Source organism: Theobroma cacao, chromosome 5 (genome assembly GCF_000208745.1).
Source record: "Theobroma cacao cultivar B97-61/B2 chromosome 5, Criollo_cocoa_genome_V2, whole genome shotgun sequence".
Lineage (NCBI taxonomy): Eukaryota > Viridiplantae > Streptophyta > Magnoliopsida > Malvales > Malvaceae > Theobroma > Theobroma cacao.
This window is the reverse complement of record NC_030854.1, coordinates 28,004,350-28,030,126: the sequence shown is the minus strand read 5'-3', so window position 1 is coordinate 28,030,126 and position 25,777 is coordinate 28,004,350. Positions and strand designations below refer to the sequence as shown.

The 25,777-nt window shown below is 32.6% G+C and overlaps 3 protein-coding genes across 6 annotated transcripts; 2 read left to right on the top strand and 1 right to left on the bottom strand.

Moving 5' to 3' along the window:
• Positions 6,449-8,937, bottom strand: LOC18599036 (zinc finger A20 and AN1 domain-containing stress-associated protein 8). The gene is made up of 3 exons (XM_007028827.2): positions 8,775-8,937; positions 8,555-8,613; positions 6,449-7,338 (listed from the first exon to the last, which is right to left on the bottom strand). The coding sequence occupies exon 3, from the start codon at positions 7,323-7,325 to the stop codon at positions 6,807-6,809; it is 519 nt and encodes a 172-aa protein (XP_007028889.2). The 5' UTR covers positions 7,326-7,338; positions 8,555-8,613; positions 8,775-8,937; the 3' UTR covers positions 6,449-6,806.
• On the top strand, positions 12,661-15,619 carry LOC18599035 (chaperone protein dnaJ 6). The gene is made up of 8 exons (XM_018121130.1): positions 12,661-13,010; positions 13,432-13,530; positions 13,666-13,767; positions 14,008-14,067; positions 14,159-14,265; positions 14,351-14,433; positions 15,003-15,093; positions 15,193-15,619. The coding sequence occupies exons 1-8, from the start codon at positions 12,903-12,905 to the stop codon at positions 15,395-15,397; spliced, it is 855 nt and encodes a 284-aa protein (XP_017976619.1). The 5' UTR covers positions 12,661-12,902; the 3' UTR covers positions 15,398-15,619.
• On the top strand, positions 17,181-22,989 carry LOC18599034 (serine/threonine-protein kinase Nek6). 4 transcript variants are annotated; one of them, XM_018121113.1, is made up of 14 exons: positions 17,181-17,259; positions 17,719-17,843; positions 18,228-18,294; positions 19,434-19,499; positions 19,631-19,677; positions 20,177-20,222; positions 20,315-20,395; positions 20,475-20,517; positions 20,623-20,672; positions 20,921-21,002; positions 21,085-21,134; positions 21,257-21,330; positions 21,499-21,550; positions 21,634-22,989. In XM_018121113.1, the coding sequence occupies exons 2-14, from the start codon at positions 17,725-17,727 to the stop codon at positions 22,810-22,812; spliced, it is 1,956 nt and encodes a 651-aa protein (XP_017976602.1). In that variant the 5' UTR covers positions 17,181-17,259; positions 17,719-17,724; the 3' UTR covers positions 22,813-22,989. The 4 variants fall into 4 exon arrangements, with proteins under 4 accessions (XP_017976602.1, XP_017976600.1, XP_017976601.1 ...); XM_018121111.1 differs by lacking the exon at positions 17,181-17,259 and adding an exon at positions 17,315-17,484; XM_018121112.1 differs by lacking the exon at positions 17,181-17,259 and adding an exon at positions 17,491-17,512.

The window sequence follows — 25,777 nt, the reverse complement described above, 5'->3', positions numbered from 1 at the left end:
ATGATCTCAATTTTTTTTTCAACTATCATCCTTTTTACATTGGGTCTCATGCTCTTTTTGGGTCTTCATCTGGAAGATGATTGCACTTAATTTTCAGTGGGTTTTGAGGTTAGGTTTCATGCATTTTTGCATTTCTTCAACTGAAAATTTGACATAGTTGATATAATATTTTTTTTGGAGATGATGTTGTTTCCAAATCTATTCGCTTGTAATCTATATATAACTTGACTTAATAGAGAAAAATCTTGAAAAGCAGGAACATTTTTGTTAATACCAGTTTCAAAATATATTTTTTAAAAAAATTATCAAACCAATTGTAGTTAGCATATATTTATAGTTTGATAGCCAGGTATAGTTCGTAGTTTATGGTTTATATAGTTCGAAAAGGATGTTATGCTAGTTACGTACCAATTTGCAAAGGAAGATGCGACAATGGCCAAACGACGGCCAACGCTGTAAATGTCTGACGGTTAAACAGACAAGTAAAAATGGAAGACTGACATATCAGTTTCATACATGCCTAAATGTGAGCAAGCAGAGAATATACGTTGTCTACATATGAACGTGTCGTCAAGATGAAATAACAACAGTAAAAAATGGAAAAGTAAAAACATTATAGAACTGAATCAAACATAAACATATGATAAAATTGAAAAGTAATTAACCAAAGAAGAAACAAAGAAATTAATCAAATAAAAAAAAATTTTGAATGAGAACATAAACCCAATACATGCACTTTAGACCACGCATAGGCGGAGTCAATGTTTTTATCATGTAAGTAGAGACACAGCCAAATGAAACGCTTGCATATAGATACTATGGCAGTAAAAATATGAGAGCAAAAGAGAAGAAGATTGACCAATCAGAGTCCATAACTAGAGGGAATTGAATCACAAGATTGCAGCTCCCATTACTGTAACAGTACACAGATTCCTTATCCATGTAAGCTCTATCTGATACAAGTAACTTGTATGTGAACGTCTGCATTGTGAGTTTGTGATTGTTAAAATATTCAATTACTAAACTCCTGTCCTGCATTCATGCATGTACAAGTGACATGGAAAATTTTTCCCGTTCATGAGAATTTAGTCGGGGCAAGTCAAAAAGAGAACAAAAAAATCAGAGCTGAAAACAGGAAAGTCGACAAGGAGTCAATGTCAAACCTGGAAACGAAAAACGAAAATATAATTCATGGTAGAATAGTTGTTCTCGTGAGTAAGCATTAGAATAGAGTCACGACAACCCAAGACTGAGACGACCAGACAAAAGTCCCTACAAATACAAAGGATAAAGTAAGCACTTGGAATGCCTACAATTACTTTTTCTTTTGTTCTTAATAAAAATCATTGAAAAGAGGGAAAAAAACGTAAGAAATATATTGTTGTGTTGTCGCCGTCTATGGACAACTTTGCATGCTAAGGGAGTTAAAGCTCTTGAAGGGGAAGAATCAAATAAAAAATATGAGGTTGTGATATTAGGATAATTCTTGAGGAAAGCGACACCCGGTTTTGCCGCTGAAAATATTCCTAATAAGTGGGGTTGGCAAATTCATCAGAATTCAGGGAATATACGATGAGAGTTTTATCATTCTAAGTTCTAACCATGGATATCATATCTTTGAAATGATTCCTCATCCGTTTTCTGGCTCACTCTTGATGTAAATTCAATTAATCATGAAATTTAGGTGAATATCAACACAAATATTGTCTTGTTTAAATCCCAATTTGACGTGGAATTCGCTTCATTTATTGTTTGGGTCATTTTACTGAATAAATAATAAGTAAATAAAAGGGGCAGGGTACTGTTATCTATGTAAATATCACATAATCATCGCCTTATCTATCAATTGACAGATTTCGTGCCTTTCCAAAACGATTGATAGATTCCATGACTCCCATGAAAGGCAATGAACATGTTAATAATGTGTATTTATAAGTGCTTAAACAAATAATCTCCTCTTCTTTTCTTTTTTTCTTTTTTTTTTTTTTTGCATAGAAAGGGTACATTTACTCAAACATAGAATTCCTATGTACTTAAACTTTTATCATTTCAATTAAGACTAAAATATTTTTTAACTACATTGGAACATTAAACTTAATAATTAATATATAAACAAGTTCGAATCTTTTTATATATATTTGACTTAAAAGTAAAAGGCAATGAATTTAGAGGTGGTTAATTACTTCAACACATGGGTAATGATTTGATTTCTCAACGTCAGATGTTTTTACTTGTACACTTTTATTCCCCCCTTTGGCATAATCATGCTCAAACTCTCAAGATTTTGAAACATCAAGTGGGTGTTGGACACCAAAAAAGGCGTAAACCGATGGGCTGTGGTTGTAGTCCATTTGCCACCAATCGACTTGGTACCAAAACGGTGAAAATGTCAATAGAAATGGGTTTCAATTTTCTCTTTTTCGTTGCAAGTTGACTTTCGATAAAAAGTTTTGACTCTTTGAAAGCAAAAGTGCACAGTCATCATTTTGGCCCTTCTGCTCTCTGAGGTCAGCCCTAAAAGCATCCCAAGAAACTTCCTTACCAGCTAACCTCAAAACACAGGAAATCTAGTCGCCTGGCCCTGCCAGCAGGCCAGGGATGGCGTGCAGTCAAACCTCACATTCAACATTTTCAACGAATATTACTATTAGTATTGTTTTTTATTTAAAAAATTAAATATTTAGATACAAAGTACAACCAAATTTCACAAATATGTTGGTTTTAATATGGTTCTTGGTATTAGATTTGAAATTTTAACTTCAAACTTAAAAGATTCTAAGATCCCCTTTTAAATTCAGAAAAAAAAAAAAGGATTTGGGATTGTTAACCTTGTGTATTTGCTGATGTTATAGTGCCAATATGCAACAATTTCTATCATGTTTGTATGGGTTGGATGGAAAAGAAAAAGGGTTAGCCAAACAAAGGGGGAAAAAGGGTGAATTAGTTGTCAAGGATGAAGGGAATACTATGTATTAGTAGGGAATAACAACACACATTGATTTTTTTTGTTTTTTTACCCTCATATGAAAAGCCATGTTATATCATAATTTCATGGTTACCATGCCATTATTGAAAAAGAAGATCTGTATAAATCACAATCAATTGCAATGCTAAATTCCTTACTCATAATCATTCCTCAATATAAAGTAAATAGTATGTAATCAAGAGTGATAAAGAAGGAGAAGAAAATTTGTATACTTGCTACCTGCTCTTTTGGTACTGACTCGTCAACTCATCAAATTAACCATACATGCCTGCGAATCATGACGTTTGGTTGAGAAAATAAGCACTTGTTTTACCACATAATTTAATCAAATATTTCCAAACTGTTTCCTCTGCTTGATTGAGGCTCTCGATTAAGAATGTCAAACAATTGAAAGATGTGTTCAACCTTAAATATTCCATAAATCAATACCTAATTTAATTATTTATGAAGCATATGTATAGATATTAATAAAGGAAAAGTTATAGGCATGATCTCGTACCTCAAGAGTCGACTTTTTTTTTAAAGTACCAAGGGTAAGAAAGAGACAGAAGCATCCAAGGGCAAAAAATCTTTGTATTTTGTGGAAGAAAAAACACACAGGGAGAGTTATGGTTGTTTGTGCTTTGGTTGGTTGCAATATTCCCTAGATAAGGAGTCCTCCAAGTCCCAACAAAAGATTTTAAGGGAGCCCTTTTTGTCTTTGATGAAACAAACCAAAGCCATTATGTGGTGGATGGTGGTGAGTGAAAGTTGCTATTATCAATTTTTACTTATTGCAGTGAAGAAAGCTATGAGAACAATAATGTGTAGACATTCAATACCAACATTGCTTTCAGCAGACGGTGGGTCATTTCTTTGTTGATTTAAATTGCCTTCCATCATGCCATGTTCAACTTTTTGCTCTTTACATACAGGGTTTTCCTTTTGTTTTTTGTTTTTGGCTTTCTTCCCTCATAGTTAATTAGTCAAACTATATTATTCTTTCATATCCTAAGAAAACAACAAGCTGCAAACAAACACCAAGAACACAACTATTAAAGAATTAAAACCTAACTATTTGAGAAGACAATAGATGAATTTATAATTGATCTAAATGCTCATATGACAGAAATAATGATATTTAAGTATACAAGTGTCCAGGGACTTCCATTTTAATAGAAAGGAATTTTGGTTCTCAAATGTGAGAGAACATGATTGTGGTAAGTCAAAAATCATTATACATACACAATTGTGTTCATTATTGTTGAATAATTGTAGTACAAAACGAAAAAAACAATAGAGTTTGATAATTGAGGGGGTAAACGACCACCCATTCCCCTGAAAGAGACCTACTACATCCAGGATATATCCAGAGCAGCAGGTCGATGTCCACTTGAAGGCATTGCTTCATTTCATTTTTCCTGCTTTCTTCCACAATCTCCACCAGGGCCAGGGGGGACTGTTTTTCAAATTACCCCATCAAGTTACTAACTTCATGACCCAAAAGTCAAAAATAAAAGTGGACAGCCAAAGTTTGGTTTATACCAAATGAGGGCTGAAAGCATAATCTTCAACAAACATTGAGCAAGCATTTTGAACCTCAAAGCATGATAGCTACTCATTACACAAAATATTTGCCCCCAAACAAAATGATTTGCCGCACAGTGTCAGGCAGCTTAAAACTTGTTACTTTTTTCTTTCTTGGGGTGCACTCACGAGCAAAAAGAAAAATCAACCATAGTGCTGACTGATAGTATTGTAGGAAGAGCATCCAATGAGATACCTAAATATATAGGGCCTAATATATATCCATTTGTTTATTGAATCTGGATCTAAACTGCATGAAATTATAAGCATCCCAAGTGATAATTAACAGCGAGAAATTAAAATGGCTTGCTTTTTTCTTTTTTTTTTAATTTTTTTTTAAAAATTCAAATTAGACTTTTAGAACATGACATGCATGCAACTTATATAACAAAAAAATTAACATTCCAACCCTTTGTGGGAGCAAAAGTTATCTACAAAGTGCTAATTGAAAAAAAAAATCACAAGATGTTATGTGAGAAAAATTAAAACCACAAAATATATAAGTAGAGTTTATCTCTTTATTTACAAATGTAATTTTATATTTCATCCATCTTATTTTATTTCTTTCTTTTTTATTTTTTAAATATTATATAAAATTTCAAACAATATTTTTAAAAAGTTTAAAATTCAAAATTTATAAATATTATTTTTAAAATTTATAAATATTTTTTATTTTGTCAAAAATAAATTCCTTAGAACAAGCAAATCAACGAAGGAGAAAAATTATATGAGATGAAGGGAGTAAAAAAAACACTCTCTTCTCCTTTCCCTCAAAAGGAAAAATCCTGAATCTAAGAAGGATCACGTGAGTAACATCCAGTGCGATAGATTTTAGGCTTTATTTGGTAAGGTTAAAAAAAATATGAAAACATGAAAAATTAGGAGAGGAGAAAAGTAAAAATACATTATAGTCAACTTTTTATTAAAGATTGCAAAAAATAATTTTTCTTTTAATCTTTGGTAGAGTTGAAAAATGAAAGAAAAAAATAATTATATTGTTACACTATTATATCTTTTGTAAGTTCAAATAAAAAGATAAAATCTATGCGTAACACTTAATTAATACCACTCCTACTTTCTCTCCCCTAATATTTTCAATTTGTCACAGTTTATTTTGTGAATAAGTATGAAAAATGATAGTTTCTCCTATTTTCTTTCCTTACTTTTCTCTCCTACAAAACAATAGTGAAAATCAATTTCTTCTCATTCTTTCATCCACCCAATTTTCCCTCATACCAGACAATAGAGGAAATCATTTTCTGTTCAAGTTTTTCATCCATCCACCCACTCTTTCACTCTTAAGAGATTGAAACTAATTTGATTTGGCCCCAAACTTGAGTCGTATGAGTTTGACACGTTCCTGGATGTTCATTCCCCTCCTACCTCAATATTATTTTCACATAAATTAAGACCAAAATTAGATTTCAGATATTTTATTTATAAAGTTTTAAAGTCTTTTTTAAACTTAAAACAGTAAGTCTTAGTTAAAAAAATCATTTTATAATTATTGGTGTTAACTGTGCTTTTTTATATACATAAGAACTTAAAAGCATGGAAAATCAATTTAGAATAAAGAAGAGAAATAAGACTATTTTACACATTCAAAGATAGAGAAGATGGCACAATTTTGAAATATCCCAAAAATGGCAAATAGATAGAAAAAATGAATTGAAGAAAAATTAAAAAGTTACAACAAGCATACCTGGACTGACTGCAATTTATTTGGTAATTTTTAAATTTTTCTGATATTCAAATTTTTATCTAAAAGTATACTTTTAACAGTTTTAACTTGAAAAAAAAAAACAAAAGTCTTTTAAAATCAATCAAAAACTAGAACTAGCACTTTCAGCAAAGCGGAAAAACTTTTTGTTATTGAAATTAAAAAAGGAGAAAAAATTATAGGCATCTTAAGTAGCACAAATACTCCATTTATCCGTGCTACTAGCAAGACATGCATACCAAGCACAAAGAAGCATTACAAGGTGATCATATTGATGTCCATCAAACCAGCACAAATAAAGACTTACAAACAGGGGCGAACGTAATGCCAACCAATCGACAAGGAATATAGAGTTCCTTACACTGCAATGATGTCCTCCCTATCATGGACTTGACCATTAGATCAATCAAGGGGACACCCTAAGCAGACGAGCAGAGCCAACTTACATACACCTTCACTATGATGACCTGAGGACAGGGGTAGAGGGAGAAGCACCATATTTCATTACACAATCTTCACTTTCATCCTGGACTCTCAGATTTTATCAAGCTTCTCAGCCCTGACTACAGGGTTGGCTTTAGCAATAGCATCACGAGCAGCAGTCCGGTAATCAAAAGGACAGTCATGTTTATCGGAGTAACGATGGGCTGCACAGAAGAGGTTTCCACACCTGCAATTGAATCCTGTCAAACCAACACGCTTACGGCATGTGGTACACCTATTGGGACCCTCTTTAATCTTCATCCCTCCAAAAGTCATTCTGGATGGATCAATAGATGGTTCTGCTGAGACATTCTTCGACTCAAAAATTCCAGATTGTACATCCAAAGCAGCAGCTAGAGTTGGTTCCTTCCCATTCCCACTAGAGCTGCCATTCACAATGCTTCCAATGGATGATGCTGCAAGTTGCACCTGTTCCTGCTTCAGGATCATTGCCTTATGACACTTGGAGCACATATTCATAGTCGCTGCACTTCCAAAAAAGCCACAGTTGTTGACACACAAGATGGGGCCTTCTGGAGCTTGGCACCCTGTCTCGTCATGAGACTCCATCTTCTCTAATCTCCTGCATGGGAAACCACCTTCCTATCAATAACCCAAATATAAAGGAGGAAAAAGATAACAGTGCAGAAGGACCACAAGTGATTCAACTTATAAGATGGATATCAATAAATGTGAGATGGAAACAAGCATGCCAATTTATGCACCTAGAGGACATGTGCACTCACTAAGCATGTAAATTATCATATTGCTCAATAAGAACTAGCACCTAAGACCAATTATCACCATCACCATTCATGAATCAACATTATATCACGCACCATGACATTAATATCATTGCTAATTGTGGGGACCTTTGGTGGTGCAGATGACCAATTTATTTACAATGGAGCCCTTAAAGAGACAATACTGAATCAGCTGACAACAATTCCAATATAAGAGTCAGCTGACACTACTACCAATCAAGGGCAAGAGTGATGAAATGAACAGGTATGAGCAGCAAATAAAGATGTCTGAACATTAATATTGCAAAAAGCTAAGGGAGTGGGAGGAACAGAGCACATCATGAAGCTGCCAATACCAATAACACATACATATGTCTAATATGCAGCATTCTTATAACAGTTATATCAGGATAGCATGCTGCTGCTTCAGGGAACACAGGCTTCCTATTGACCACAAGTTCCAAAATAAATAACCCACAACCTCACAACCATATCCATTATATCTATATTATGCTGAACAACCAGTGTATTGGGTGCGGATTGGCTCTCAGTCCCACCCAATCACAGAATCAGAAACATATTTTCCACGGTAAAAAAGGCAATAATTTGCCAAATCACAAAAGAGAAAATTAGTTCGTTTCATGCAGAATTAAGCTAGGGGCTCTCCCTCTTTATCTTCCATATAAAAAATTATCACAAGACTCATCATTTAAACGCTTAACGTTTGTCTCACAATTAAGCATATAATTTATGGCAGCATAAAGCTCATAAGTAAAAGATATGAAATGATCTTAATTGACACTTAAAATTCTTAACATGCCAAGACGCACAGCGTACAATTTTCCCGTTTTCCTTTAAAAATTAAAAAAGAAAAAAAAAAGGGCTCAAAATATTCACCAAAAACCCTAAACACCCAATTGACCCCAAAACTTTCCCAGCAAAAATCAATTACAATCAGACCAAAAAACCCTAAATTATCACTAAAAAAAACTAATCGAAGAATTCAACTTCAAAAAAAAAAAAAACAAAGAAACCTTAATCAAGAAAGCCTCTTACCTGAAATTCTAATTTGGCCGATCTTGTCTGACAAAATCGAACCAGGCGGTTCCTGTCTCCTGCAAATTAAATACACCCACAAAACTCAATTTTAACATAAAATTAATAAAACCTAATCCCTCTCCTCAGTTCTATATCAACCAAACTAAAAAAAAAAATAGCAAAATTTTATCATCAAAAGAGACAAAAAGGGCAACAAAGAAAAAAAGGAAACCCTTACCTTAATCGAAGAGATTTATGTCTGATAATGGTAGAAATGGAGAAGAGAAAGAGAGAGAAATTATGGGGTATGATTTATTTTTTTTTCGGATTTTAAAACTTTGCCTCTTACCTTTTTCCTCTTATTTAAAAGACCACACTACTTTTTCGCTGCCAACGAACGCTTTCCACTGAGTCGGTGACGCTTGACTCATTGCCATTGGAAAAGGTTATATTTACTGTTATGCCCTTGATTGTATATTACGTGGCTATTATTTATTGGTTTAGGAAGCAAGGGGACCTCTTGGGAGTTTTGAGATTAATCCGGCGAGTTGGGTCTGCCAGAGCCCAAATTGCTTTCTACTTGGGTTGATCGGGCCATATTTTCAAAATTCAAACTTGTGCTTTCCTGATCAGTTAAGTCATATAATTTATTATTAAAATATTATAACAGCATAATATTTAAACATTTTTAAATTATTAAAAATTTTAAATAAATTTTTATATTTTTATTGAATTCAATCATACTCTTATATTTTTATTTTAAGTTAAATAAATTTTTATATTTTTATTTTGAATCAAACAAACTCTTATGACTAATGACTAATTTAGTTAAAATGTCATTTATCATTTTATATCAAGTTACGTTGATATGGTATGCTGACATATCATAATTTATGATAGTGTGTTATGTTGACATATTATAATTAATGATGATGTAACATATTAATTTGGTATGATAATATTACCATGTGACATTTTTTACTCTCTATATGTTATGTGAATATAAAATAACAAATGGTATTGTAATTTATGGTAATTAGTCAAGTATTAGTTATAAAGATTTATTTGATCCAAAATAAAAGTATAGAAGCTTGATTAAACGCAATAAAAGAATAAAGACTTATTTGAATTTTTCTTAATAGTTTAGAGATTTATTTGAACATTATACCTATTATAAATATGATATATTAATATTTAAAAATAAAAATTATTTATTAATAAAATAATATTTTTGATAAAAAATAATACTTTTTAGTTGAACTGAGTTTGACCTAAAAGGTCAAAATACCTATCAAGTCCTTGTACTCATGTATTTTATTCAATTTAATCCATGTACTCAAAATTAATACAATTTAATCTATATACTTAAAATCGAAGTAATTTAGTCTCTTAATTTTGAAAATTGCTCTAATTTAGTCCATCATCCTAACAATATCTAATTTTATCATTAAAAGTGATGACGTTAGTATTAACATGACATTTTTTGTGAAGTGGCACCACCATGATAACGTGATAGTGCCACATGACACTAACGTAATGATATGGTAGTGCTATGTGGCATTGACGTGCTGGCGTGGCACTGATATATTGATGTGTCAGTGCCACATGATAATGCTAACGTGGTAAGAGGAGAAAAAAATTTAAAAAAATTTGTGCCACTTCAGAATAAGTAAATTAAACAAAAATGTATAGTATAAGAACTAAATTGAACACAATTGAGATATTTAAGGACTAAATTAAAATAAAATTTGAAAATATAAATTTTTGAGTAGATGTTACATATAATTATTAATAAGTTAAATGTTTAAATGTAAAAGATTTACGGTGTTAAAAAATATGTATATATAAATATTTTCTTACTTGATTATTTGATTTTAGAATATGTACATTTTATTTATCTTCTTTGCAAAAATTAAGTTTAAATTCCTTTTTTATAAAAAAATTGGTTAAAATACCCATAAAGTTCTTGTACTCATTCATTTTGTCCAATTTAGTTTTTATACTCAAAATTGAAGCAATTTAGTTCGTTGATTTCAGAAATTACTCCAATTTAGTCTAGCCCCTTAATGGCATGCAATTTTTTCGTTAGAGGTGATGATGTCAACTTTGATATAATGCTTTTGGTGACGTAGTAGTGCCATGTGCCACTGGCATGATGATATGACAATACTACGTGGTATTGACATGATAATGTAATAATGTTAACGTAACACTGACATGCTGACATATCGGTGTCATGTGGCAATGTTGACAAGGTAGATCGAAAAAATAAAAGAAATCTATGTCACATTATGAAGACCAAATTGAACAAAAATGTATAAATATAATGATTAAATTGAACAAAATTGAGGTGTTAAGGGACTAAATTAAAAGAAAATATTTAAAAAATATAAATCTTTGAGTAAATGATACATATACTTATTAATAAGTCAAATGTTTAAGTATAAAATATTTATGATGTTACAATATATATAAATATTTTCTTAATTATTTGATTTCAAAGTAAGTTCATTAATTTATCTTCTTTACAAAAATTAAGTTTGAATTCCCCTTTTATAAAAAAAAATTCTAAAATTTTATCTTGGATATATTCTTATAGAAAAACAACATCCTATTTACACAAAACTCTTAAAACACTCAAAATTAGGGTTTCATTTTCACAATTATAAAAGATAATAGCTACTTTTCTCCTTGGTCACCCTTTAGTTTTCTTCTTCTTCCTTTGTTTTCATTTGTTTTTCTCATTAAAAGTTTAATTCATTGATTAATTGCTACAATTAATGTAATGATGGTAGATTTACGTTTCTCGATTCTAATTTGGATTTTTTTCTTAAATTCTTTAATAACATCGTTTGTGTGTGTCTTAACCTCATTGTTCTTAATTTTTGTTTTTTTAGTTTTTTTTCCTTTTTAGCGATAACTATAAAAATAATTCCTCATTTTAACTTGTTCAATTTAGGCATAACAGACGTCATATTACACCTATAAAATCTGAGCTACCCCATCCTTTTAATTTTTTGTTTATTTTTTATATTTTTATTTTGTTTAATATTTCAAATTACATTTTTTAAGTTGAAATTTCTTAAATTAAAAACTATATATATGGTTGATAGAGTTAAATATAATTGTAAATATTTATACAATTTTATTTTGTATTTAAGAATTTTCTGTAGATCCAAATTAATAATTTAAATTTAATAGAATTTGATTGTAGTTTTTGAACATAAATAAAATCATTTTATAAGAAACTTAGAGTAAATTTAAATAAAAGGTAAATTATGTAAAGATTGAATAATTTTAAAAGAATAGGTATTTGTAAATTGTGGAAGTTGTAACTAAATCAACTTATTGTAACAATTTAAATTCAACTTAAGTTAAAAGCTAAGTTAAATTAGAATATAAATTTTAAATTTTAAATTTTTATACTGTTATAAATAGAAGAGCAAAAGAATTTATTTAATCTTTTTATATTATTTTATTTCAACATAATGCAATTTATTCATCCCTTTTAAGTATGAATATTTTTTAAAATATTAGAATTTTTTTTATCATAGGGGAATTCAAATGTAATTTTAACAAAGATGATAAATTACATATTCTAAAATCAAATAATCAAGCAAAAAATATTTATATATATATTTTAACACTTAAACATTTAACTTATAAATAATTATATGTATCATCTACTTAAAAATTTATATTTTTTAAATATATATTTTTTAATTTAGTCTCTAAAAACTTTAATTTTTTTTAATTTATTTCATATATTATATATTTTTGTTCAATTTAATCCTCATAACATGACATAAAATTTTTTTAAAATTTTTTCTCAACTTGCCATGTTAGTATTATCACATGACATTGTCACGTCAACATATCAATACCACATGATATTACCATATCATCAAATCATCATGTTAGTGTTATATCATTAAAAGTGTTACATCAATATCGTCAATGTTGACATCATCATTTTTAATAACAAAATTAGATGTCATTAAAAAAAATTAAATAAAAATAGCTTTTAAAATTAAAAAATTAAATTATTTAATTTTTGAATACAACTAAATTAGATAAAATTCATGCGTATAAACGGCGCCGATACAATGTTCTCAACACAATATGATGAAGTTTTAGCGTAGGTCAGTCCACAGCAGATCCTCGACCGGCGGGAAAACGGGCAATGCAAAGACCGAAATGGCGGGAAGGAATCAAAGCCCCAAACCTCCACTATAAAGGAAGAAACGACATCTTCCACTCAAAATTTCCTTCTGCCTGCCTTAGAAACCAACAAAAAAAAAAAACCCCTATATTTTCTTGTATTGGAAAAAAAACTCGGAAAATTTGTTAATTAATTTGGGCTAAAATGGGAAAGAAAAAGAAATCTAGGGTTTCACGCGATGAAGAAGAGGACGAAGTGGTGCAAGAAGAAGAGGAAAATCACTCTTCTTCAAATGATAAGAGCTTATATGAGGTATTTCTAATTCTTTTTTTTTATTTGAAATTTGATTTTAGATTTGGAATTTAGGGTTTATGGGTTGTTTTTTTACCTATGAAGAGTTCTTTTTTTTTTTTAATTTCTAGAAAATTTGTTAATAAATTGATGTTGCGTTGGGTTTAGATTGGAAATTAGGGTCATGGGTTTAAAATTGTAATTTTTTGTACGATTTGTTTAACATTTTATGTTAGAAAAGAAATGCAATGAAATGGTCAAAGAAAATTAAGGAATTTAAAGTGAAATTTGACATTTGTTTTAAGGTTTAATGTGACAACTGCTCCAAATATTATCATTTTTTCATTCCAACATAATTATTAGGTTCTTTGGTGGTTTATATATTGACATTTGCATTGGAAATTTGAGCAGCGCATGCCTAATAACAACCAATTATTTGTAGGTTCTTGGTGTTGAAAAGACAGCCTCTCAGCAAGAGATTAAGAAGGCATACTATAAATTGGCCTTGAGACTACATCCTGATAAAAATCCTGGTGATGAGGTAAAAGCTGAAGTTAAGTTGTGTCTTGACGTTAGGTTTTGTTTGCTGTTTGTTTGTGGTATTTTTTGTGGAAGAAGATGAGGGTAAATTTGGTTCCTTTTGATCTACTTGTAATACATTATATTATTTCTACAGGAAGCTAAAGAGAAATTTCAGCAATTGCAAAAGGTTATATCCATTCTTGGTGATGCGGAGAAACGGGCACTCTATGACCAAACTGGTTGCATTGATGATGCTGTGAGTGCTACAAAAACGTTTACCTCTCAAGTTTTTCTCTTTTAAGTAAATATAGATCAGGGCTACTCAAAGCTCCTAGGATATTAACTTTTCTGTTTCTTCTCACCATTGATGTGAAAATATGTCTCTTAGGCTTTTTATTGTTACTCATGCAGTTCATTTTAATTGGTGCATTTATCAAATTTATTACCTTACTAACAGCTCATTACCTAACTTGTCTCTGTTTATTTTATTGATCAGGACCTTGCAGGGGATGTTGTTCAGGATCTGAAAGATTTTTTCAGGGCTATGTACAAAAAGGTTAAACATTTGTTGACTCCTTTTCCCTCCATGTCATTATATGCTTTGGCTTTCCATTCTGTTAGTTCTTAATGGTTTGAATCAATTTAAGGTCACTGAGGCTGATATTGAAGAGTTTGAAGCAAACTATAGGGGATCTGATTCAGAGAAGAAAGATTTGATTGACCTTTATAAGAAGTGCAAGGGCAATATGAATAAGTGAGGGACGCGATTTGCTTTTCTTTCCTTCTTTAGGCGTGCCAGATTAATTCTGATCCCTCCCCCCCCNCTTTCCCCTTGACAGGCTCTTCTGTTCGATGCTTTGTTCAGATCCTAAGCTTGATTCACACCGTTTCAAGGATATGCTTGATGAGGCAATAGCTGCTGGTGAGGCTTTCTTCCAGCTTTTGGTTAGACAAGCTGGCTTAGAAGTTTTCTGTTCTAGAAGTAAAATGAAAGTCTTGCATCTGTTTCTTACCTGGTTTTCAATTTAAAAATGGATCCTCTATTGTGAGATCTTTACCGTTGATTCCTTGCTGTGCTTATAATGGTGCTGCTAAGCAAGTTTTTATTTCAAGAAATGATAATCAATGCATGGATTGCAGTTAATAGATGTTTTGCAGTTTAAGAATGGATGAGCTAGATTGATTATTCCACTCTAGTGTCGTAAATGATCAAAATTAGGAACTAGATTGAGTTTTCCTCTGTAGTGTCCTAAATTACCAAAATGGGGATAATTTTGAGGCCTGTTAGATTCTTACATCAACTCGATTCCATTTCATAGCTATTTTTTGCAGTTTAAGAATGGATGAGTAAGATTGATTATTCCTCTGTAGTGTCCTAAATTACCAAAATTAGGATGGGGACAATCTTGAGGTCTTTTAAATCTTACAGTGATAATTTTGATGTATGATTTTTCCTTGATAATAACTCTTCTTTTTTTTCTTTTTGTGTAGGAGAATTCAAAGAAACCAAAGCCTACCAGAAATGGGCAAAGAAAATTTCTCAAATCAAGCCACCCACCAGTCCCTTGAGGAGGAAGAGGAAGTGAGTTTTGTCCTGGGGTCTTTTCTATAGATTGTTAAGATATTTTATCTTAGTCACTTGTGATGTAAAAATATTTGCCTTTTTTTGGTCATTTAACAGATCGAATAAACAGCCAGAGGCAGATCTATTTGCAATTATATCTGAGCGCCGAAGTGAAAGGAAAGACCGGTTTGATTCCATGTTTTCATCACTGATCTCCAAATATGGGGGTAATGCAGATTCTGAACCTACTGAAGAAGAATTTGAAGCTGCACAGAGGAAAGTTGAAAGCCGTAAGGCCTCCAGCAAATCAAAGCGGAAGTGACATTGCATCTTACCTAGATTTTATTCTAGGATTGTTTCTGTAAAAATTTGGATTTGGTGAGAATTCTACAAAATTCAACTTGTCTTAATTATCTAAAAGCGAACAAATCGCCTATCGAAAGAAACATGAAAGTTGCCGTTGTTCTAGTTAAAAATGATGACAGCATCATTTTCATTTGTCTTGAGTTATCTGCTTGTTGATGAAAGGTTTTGGATGCAGTTATATTATATGCCTACTTTGATTATAAAACACAACCCGGTTGTTACGAAACCTACCTGGTATCCAGTTGGTGAGTTATGATAAAGCCTATTCCCCACCACCATCATCATGTGCTATAACAGCAATGACTGGTTGGGTAATGATGATTAATTAGTAGCTATTTAAAAGTTGGATTTGTAGAGAACCGGTGGTTAGGAGATGTCTTTCTTAGCAGGATGGAAGCAGCTTGAACTCATCAAGAGGAGATGATATTTTTTATATCATTGACTTAAACTTGGATGGTTTCTGATCTACTTCAAGAGTGGTAGCAAGAGCAACTGGAAGATTCTTCAACGGCCAAACATGGGCACCATGAATTTGAAACGTTTAATGGCCAAATACTGAAGGATCTGGCTGTTGCCCCCGAGTTCAAAACGTGTGGAAAAGGGCTTCGAATGTGCTCCAACTTGTTTATAGCGAGGAGCAAGGAATGGTCTCCACTCTCCACCTCCAGTTGTGGCAAGGAATGGCTTGTGAAAATGTTTGATTCATAGCAAGAAAAACTCGGTGCCGGGGAAAGTGGCTAGCTTAGAATGGAAAAAATTGTTTCATTGAAATTCAAAGTATAGTAGAGAAATGGGCCATTGTCCCCTCTTCCAAAAGCTTTCTAGGTTTTCTGGTGTGGATTAGGCGACCCCTTTGGAGTCTCTCCATGCAGCTGAATTTTGCCTTTGGTGTTCAATTGGGATCCGAGAACAGTACAATGTTTACACCCAACTTTTGTTAACATTGCGAATCAGCATAATAATGATTGCTACCTATTGAAAAAAATTGGCAAAATGAGCTATAGCCCTAATCAATAGTGACATGATACCTCATTGTTTTGACACAAAAGCTAAGTTAAGATGAGGCATTTGTATTTGTTTAACTGGGTTGTGCTGTCTCTTAGATTAAGCAACAAGATAGCTGCTGTATTAGCTCCAGACAAGGAGAAGCTTTACGGGATTGATGATTCCATTTCCTCCCCAACATTTTTACATTACCACCAAAATGATTATACCCAAATTAATGATTAATATTTTCATATGTTAAAGGTGCACATTATGAAATTCTTTTTAAGTCTTTTTAAAAAAGTTTAAGCTAATCCATCGATGTACCTAAAGCCAACCAATAAATAAACCTAAAATCCAGTGGTGCTCATCACTCATCACACGCATACAAAAACCAAAAAAACCCAAAAAGACCAAAAACACCCCCTTGATTGAAACATTCTGGAACATTCAAAAACTCTAAATAGGATTTTAATTTTGTTTTTTGTCATTTTTTTTTAAAGATGGTGACATCTCAACTAGAACGCTGGGAAACAAAACATTCCCTGGTTTTATTTTTGTGTGTGTTATGTAAGTGATCTCTCATGAATCTGCAAATGCAAGCAAAGCCTTTGCCTTTTACTTTGGTCTTCCCACATCTTACCCTGTTATCTTTCATTCTCTCTCTCTTTCCTTGTCATGTCCTTTTGGTAGAATTATTATTATTATTATTAATTTATAATCAAGTTAATCAACTTTCTAATTAAGTTATTACTAGTATTATTTGGACTTCTGTGTTAGCTAATTACTTGACTTTGTCCTTCCTCCTCTTTTCTTCCCCACCTCATTAATTTGGTAAGTAAGTCATCAACTTTTTAATTTTTTTAATTATCTTATTAAGTGTTGGATGTTGCTTTTACTTGAGTTTGTCCATCCACTTCTATCTCTTTCTCTCTCTCTCTCACTTATATTCCACTGTGATATCATCATTTGTCAAATTTAGCTTTACTCAACTTTGTGTGTTTCTCTTTTACCTATAAGATCATAACATTTTCTTGGAGAGCTTCAATTGTCTCAAAGGTTTGATCTTTTTCAACTATTTTACTCTGTATTTAACTTCTCGCCTATCTCTTTCTGGGTTTTTGTTTGCCTTTTATGCAAATCTTCTTTCTCTTCCTTCTTTGCCTTTGCATCAAATTTTGGAATTTGTCTTTTTTCTCGCTTTTAAACTTGTTTTAGCTGGGATTTCAAAAATGAGTTGTTACTTTTGTTGATCAATTAAAGATTGGATCTTTCGTTTTTGGTCTTTTGAAGGTCTCCATGGAGAGTGATAATGGTGATGTCAAGTCCAAGATGGAAGACTATGAAGTTATAGAACAGATTGGAAGAGGAGCTTTTGGAGCTGCTTTTCTTGTTCTGCATAAACTTGAGAAAAAGAAGTAAGAATTTTCTCCATATTTTGTTTCTTCTTGTCAACTTGTATGTTTCTCAATTACCTGGATCTTTTAGAGGAACATACAATAGAAAAGAATTTGGAAATGGTATAAGTTTCATTTTTTCCCAAGAGAAATGATAGTTCCAAGAAATAAATTTCCATGTGATTGTTAATGTTTAGGATTGTTGTTTGTTTTGTTATCCCAATAATGGATTTCTGGAATGCAAAAATCAAGATTTCGGTGATTGGTTATGCAGCAAAGACTATATTCTGAATATGTGGCCTTTATTTCACAAGTGTAGCTGTCGGCATGGTTCCTCGTCTTTTAGCAATTTTTGACTTTAGCTATCAGATAGTATGATATCTTTTATTTTTCTTACTCTGTTAGGTATGTGTTGAAGAAGATTCGCCTGGCCAAGCAAACTGAGAAGTTTAAGCGTACAGCGCACCAAGAGGTCACTTTCTTGAAATATTTTCTATTTAATTAAGGATTAAGTTGTGGTGAAAGTTGCATAAATGATTCCTTAGTGAATTAGGATTTAAATATTTTCATGTTGATTATCCACATAGGTTTTTCTTGGCCTCTAACTGTCTCATCTATCCTCTTGGTCATAAAATTAGGTGAATTAGTTAAATTTCATTTTCAGTATCTTTCTTAGTTTTCTGATTTTATATGGTTGAACAAATTTCTGATTTTAAAAATCTTGATTTAAGAAAAGTTTTGGTTATGGGTGGCTATGTTTTGTTCAACAATCAATCTTTTTATTCATGTGATGATCTAGGTTGCGTACCTTTATCTGCCCAATGGGATGCTCTATAACCTGAGTTCCCCTGTTGCCATTTTCTATCCTTCAGTGCCTCTCTGAAGGCTGTGATCTTTATATTTTCTTTTTGGGCGAGTCCTAGTTTTATTTAGAAAAACTATATATATATATATATATATATATATATATAANTAAATAATATATATATATATATATATATATATATTATAACAAACTATGCACGCATACACAAAACACACCTGGAAACTGAAGACAAGCAGTGGAATCACAAACAACTGGACAGTTGGAAACAGTCGGAAAATATGTTCATGCTGCTATGACCATCCAGTTGTGCCATTTTCCCCCATAACCTTATTTGTCCATTGAGAAAATCAGTTAGTGTGTTTAGTTTGGGGCAGAAAGGGAGACCATCATTGATCTAGTTGAGGGTATCTTCTCTTACTTTATTTGGTTCAAATGTTAATCTCAAATATTCAGTAATCTCATGTATTGCAATCAAATATATATCTTCAAAAGTTGTGAATAGCCTTCTCATTTGAACATTTTGGGTCTGAAGATTTCCTACTTTATTGAGAAAAAGGTTTGTTATAGTTAGTGACAAAAATGCCTAAATTTATACAAAATTAAAAAAGATTCTTGAAATTACTAGTAAAATTGATGCCAAAATAAGATACCAATGATGTCTAGATAGCTTATTTTTTGATGTCTCATAAAATTTTCATATCTCAAACCAAAAATGCCCTTAATTCATTTCTAGGCAGTTCACGTTTGAGATTGTGTGTCTCAATATGTGCTTTCTTGCATTGCAGATGGAATTGATTGCAAAATTGAATAATCCATATATTGTTGAGTACAAAGATGCTTGGGTTGACAAGGTGAAAGGGTTATATCACTATTTTAGATTTACATTGGATATGACAGAGTTGCTGCACAATATTATTATTTGTATTGTTGAGACCATGACTGACTCTTCATTAACTTGTTAATTTGTCTTCATGCTTCTTAGGGAAACAGCATATGCATCGTAACTGGCTACTGTGAAGGAGGGGACATGTAAGTTACCACCATAAAGAATTGTTGGGTTTTTCTGGATCAGATTTTGATGGAATATTTAAGAGCTTCAATCATCTTGAACACATTATGGGAATTTTTATGCTCATGACTGCATTTTTATACATTTTGGTCTTTCTATGTGTGCGAAAAAAACTTAATTTTTGAGAAGAATAGGATTTTCTAGTCATTTGTAGATGTAAGTAACATTATTTATCTTGCCAGTTTGGTTAAGAAGTAATTAAACAGCTGCATATGCTTCAAATTTTCGATCTTTCAACAGAAGCAGTCAATGATGAAAAGAATAAATATCTCATCACTAAAGTTAAATGAGTAGGATTTTATGGTCAGCTGTAGTGTATGTATTATTGGTCATCAGCTTTATTCGGATTACAATGTAATTAAATAACAGATTGGTATTGCAGCAAGAAAATAAATTTTGCAAATGCATCTGATGCTTATAAATGACTAATTGGGGCACTTAAAATTTTTGTTGAATCAGGGCTGAGCTTATTAAGAAGGCCAGAGGTATGCACTTTCCTGAGGAGGTAATGCAATACTACTGCAGTTGAACTACTTATATGCACCTGATAGAGATGGTATTAACCCTCTTATTTGTTTTTTTTTTTTGGCTCCCTAGAAAATCTGCAAATGGATGACTCAATTGTTGTTGGCTGTGGACTACTTGCACTCTAATCGTGTTCTTCATAGGGATCTGAAGGTACTTCTTCTATATTCATCCCTATAGTGAAGAAAAGCTCATAAATGATAATGCTATACTAACTTTTATTTAATCTCAGTGTTCCAACATATTCCTTACGAAGGACAATGACATCAGGCTTGGTATGTAGGCAAAAGGATTACTGTAAAATTACTCCTGTTCTTTGTCAGGTTTGGCCTCCTTTTTGATGTCTTCTAAGATATGTATGTGTTGTATGGACTGTACAGGTGACTTTGGACTTGCAAAATTACTTAACACCGAAGACCTTGCTTCCTCGGTATGGACTTGTGTTGATCTTTTCCCATTTTATGAAATTTTCTTAGAATATTTTCCTTAAAAGACCGTTGACTCCTGAAACTTAGGCTGTCTTAGATCTCCTTCAGTGCAGCAAGCTTTCAGTTGCAAGCACTTCTAATTTATTTCTGATTAGAGTAATGGCTTAGTACCTTTGGTTATAGAATTTTTCAAAACTAGTTTTTGGGGTTTCACTCCAATTCTTTTCTATGCTCTGCATATTCTCAATAGGTTGTTGGCACACCCAACTATATGTGTCCTGAGCTCCTGGCAGATATACCTTATGGCTATAAGTCTGATATATGGTCACTTGGTAAGACATTCAAAGCATGATTTCAAGATACCTAAATCTGTTCATACCTTTAACTAGGACTGACATAAATTTATTATTCCAGGCTGCTGTATGTTTGAGATTGCTGCACATCAACCAGCATTTAGAGCTCCTGTGAGTTTTTTAATACAAGCAATACGTACAATGCCTCAGTATCATTTAACTATCAGCAAGTTGTCTGTAATTTGCATTGCTATTAGATTCTTTAGCGAACTAAATCATTGACAACTCAACAGGATATGGCTGGACTTATTAGCAAAATCAACAGATCCTCCATTTCTCCTCTCCCAATTCTATATTCCTCCACACTGTAAGCATCTTCTTCCAACTGATTCCAAATATCAGTTGTTTCTTGATGACCAATTTTATCCATATAATCAATCTAGGACGTGTTTGCTTAACATCAGTAATTAATGTTATTTCATTTCTTTTCAAAAAATCTTATGTTAGTAAAAAATGAAATGACTACATGTTTCAGGAAACAGATTATCAAGAGTATGCTAAGGAAGAACCCAGAGCACAGACCAACTGTGAGTTCAAGTGACCCCTTATTTAGCTTTCTAGTTTTAAACACTACTATCCATACTGATCCCAGAGCATTCGAATATCTTAGGCTGCTGAACTCTTAAGGCACCCACATTTGCAGCCTTATCTCCTTCGTTGCAGAAACCCATCTTCCGTTTATCTTCCAATAAAGCCCACAAACAGCCCAAAGGAGATGACACCTAGGAAATCATTGTCCAGCAAACCTGGCAGTGGAAAGGACAGGGGGGTTCAACATGCTGGGGTATCAAATGGGCAAGGAAATATACATGCATTGCAGAGCTTTGCTGATGTACAACTAAGCAGTTCTCCTAGTTGTGAGAAGCCAACATCCACAGCTAGTACAGAAGACAACCTTGTCACTAAGAGGGTTGATCCTACTAGCTGCACTGTCGAAATATCCAACTCTATCAGTGATTCCAAAGACATGTCCACTGATTCTGAAGTGAGTGTTAGCAATGGAGACAAACAGGCTCACTATAACTTAATTCCTCAAAAGGATGCTGACGTGCAGTCACCCTCAGAGACGGCATTCAATTCTCAGCATGATGAAAAAGAAGAACCCACTTCTGAGCACACTCAAAACTTGCCAGAAGCTGATATCAAGTCTGTAAGCAGAAAAGAGGAGACTTTTTGTGACATGCAGGTTCTCGAAGAAGCAGCAAAAGAGGTTCTTGACATGCAGATTCTTGGTAGATCAGGGGATTCCAGTAAACTGACAGTCTCCAGTATAAGCTGTGATGATAAAAATGGGTTCCCTGATGATGGAAGTTCTTCATCTACTGTTTATGAAACTGATGTAGAACGAAGATGCTCTTCGAATAAAACAAGTAGTCCTAAAGCAAAAACAGAAGGTGCCGACACGAGCTACTTGTCATCAGAAAGTAATGGTGTGCTTCCATGTAAAAATGAAGCAGGGGCAACATCAGACAATAATACTTGCTCCTTTCAAACAGAAAAAGAGGGTGCCCGACCGATTAACCTATCACCAAGTGATGTGTCGTTGCTGAGTAGACTTACAGCCTTAAGTGGTGATGAGATTAGGAGTGTGTGGGAGAATCCAAGTCAGCAAAGGGCGGATGCTCTGGAGTCGCTGCTTGAGCTATGTGCCCGGCTTCTTAAGCAAGACAAACTTGATGAGCTTGCTGGTGTGCTACGACCATTTGGGGAAGAAGTTGTCTCATCAAGAGAAACAGCAATTTGGTTAACGAAGAGCCTCATGTCTGCCCAAAAATGCGATTGGCAATAATTTATTCATAATGTGAGAAAATGGGTTTTGTTTTGTTTTTGTTTTTGTTTTATAAAAGTGTTTAATCCGGGTGGTTTGCTTGAAGAGAAGAAACTCAAGAAACGAATATATATTATGCAGATTGTTGGCTCACGGGTGGTTTTGATGGAAATAATGAAGACATCTTAGTACTCTCAAGTGATCTAATTAAACTCGTCCCTTTGATTAGAAAAGCAGCTAAAATTTTAAAGAGAATTAAACTTCAAATTTTAGCTGGATGATAATTTTGTAGAAGAAAAACTTCATCTAATTACAAAGGATCACATGTTTTTCGAAAATTAGTCAATTAAATATTTAGAAAAAAAAAAACCAAATTTTGGAGCGTCACATGGATGTAATGATATTATTTAATTCAATTATATAATTAGTTTTTTGATTAATTTAAGATAAATACACAGGATTTGATGAATTAAATATCAAAAACTCATTTTGGTCATCAAATTCACTAAGTTATCCAACTTATTTCTAATAAGTTAAGATAATTTAAAAATAAAACATCCATATTTGGCTAATTAAATCTTAAAGACTTATATTTGGTCAATCAAAATTCATTTATAGTCATTTAATTTATTTTTAAATAATTTACAAATAAAATCTAAATCCGGTCAATCAAAATTCAAAGGCTAATAGTTTAGTCAATCAAAATCTATCTAAGAATCATTTATTTCTATTTAAATTAAAATAATTTAGAGTAAAATCAAACGATATTAAATTTTTATGGGGTTCTCGTCTAGCCTTATAAATATAATACTCTTATGATTCATTTGATACACAATGTAGAAGAAAATTTTGAAGATTCAATGCTTCTCCAAAGTCTCAAGAATCAAGTTCTGAAAAATTAAAAAAATTAAAAAAAAACGGATATTAGGCTTCAAGATTTTTCAAGAAGTTGCTCTTCGATTTTGTTCTAAAAAAGAAGAAGAGAAATTTCTATTTGGTCAAGATAAAAATCAAGTTGAAAGTGTTACTCATGCTTCTTACACTTATGCAAAATCATACTTTCAAAGAATAAATCATAGTTTCAAAGAGTTGATGGAATGAGATGCTTGAGAATTATCAACCACCAAAGTTCTAACAATTTGAACATACAAGAAATTCTTGCTAACATGTTGCACACTTTGTGTGGACTTAAAACTGTCACGACCCGAAACTCCCATCGAGCCCGTGACAACCGCCGCGACGTCCCGATAAGCACTTATTACCCCGAATGCCGATCGAAACCTCGCAAGGCTTAGCATCAGCTTCTGCATCTCTCCAGTGAGCGACAGTTATTAAATCTCACATTTAAAAAAAAATCATAAGTCATTTCCAAATCAAAACAATAAAATATTACTTTCTGGCTCACAGGGGCATTTTCGTCATTTTTCTTCGAAAATACCGAAACTCACCAAAAACATGGTGTAAAAGCTAAATATATTCATACATATTTTAAATTAAATAACTGAAGAATAAAATTTCTTTTACAGTGACACGTGGGCCCCCAACTGACTAAGAAAATGTAGGGTTACGAACTCTTACTTTTTAAGATGCAACTCTGAGATTAATTTTCGTCTTAATCAACTATCAACAAATTGTCCTGAGCCTGAAAAATGGATAGGAAGAAGGGGTGAGATTATAAAATCTCAGTGAGTAGACAGACATCATCAAAATAATCTAAAGTCGAGTGATAGGAGACAATTAAAATAATTCATCCCAACCCATATAAATAATTGGATTTCATCCAATTACTCAACATGGCTTATGCACTTTTCAAAAACTTGGCCTTTGCCAAAAATCCATTCTTGGAGATACCCCACGAAGGCATCTTACTGAGACTGCCAAGGCTGTTTATTGTCACACACACAAACACATTTCACCTCTGACAACATAACCGTTCCTCGACGTTGGCTGAGTCTCAGTTTCACGTGGTGGCCAGCGTGAAGTGTACTCAAATCCTACCTCGGGAGTTATCCTACGCGCCTCTCCAATCGAGGTAAGCTCAATAATTGGGAATCGTGCCCTCTAATTAGGCTGGCCCACGGAACCCCCGTCACTGCAGTGCCCACTTTATAATCTACCAACTAATAAAATCACAATAGTATGACATGGCTCACTTAACACATTCAAGGCAAATCAAAGCAGTTCACATATTCTTTAAATCATAAAAATAACCAGTCATACCCACATTTATCATAAGCCATTTAATGTAAAATCATGGATAAACAACAGAATCATAGTATAGGTCTCCAATTACTCTATTTTTGAAATCATTATTAAATTTTCAAAAATTTTATAAAATCTCATTTTCCCATAAAACACAATAATTTTCCAATTAAACTATTTTTTCATAAAATCACATAATTAAATAAATCTACTCTAGATAATTAAGACGATAGTAAGTTTACTCACTGTTCTAGGAGTCGATATACTCTTATTTTCAGTCCGCGGGTACAGTCCTTTACCCGTATCTAATGGATCACCACCTAGACATAATCCATAGCACATATTTCAATTAAATTGTGTCTAACAGTCATAAGCTATTTCAGGCTCGATATATATGCATGATATGAAATGAAAAATGCACAGGTAGCCATCTAGACCCGGTATTGACCTGAGTCGATTTTTCATCCAATAAATTGGCCAATGCGTCCAATTTCACGCCAACTTTCTCCATTTCTTTTCCAATCCCTCAATTCACCAAGCACAACTAATTAACACACAATTAGGCAAATTTATTTTCACCTTTCTTGTTGGAACTTTCGGCCATTGAAGGTTCATGGGGAAAATGGATTCTTTTCTTGTTGTTTTGTTTCTAAACATGTTTAACTAACTCTAAACACCAACATAACTCAAAATCAAACAATTCCAACATCTTTCTCTCTCCATACCCATTTTGACCAGCCATAATTTCATCATGAAAACATGTAATTTAACCATGGAAATTAAG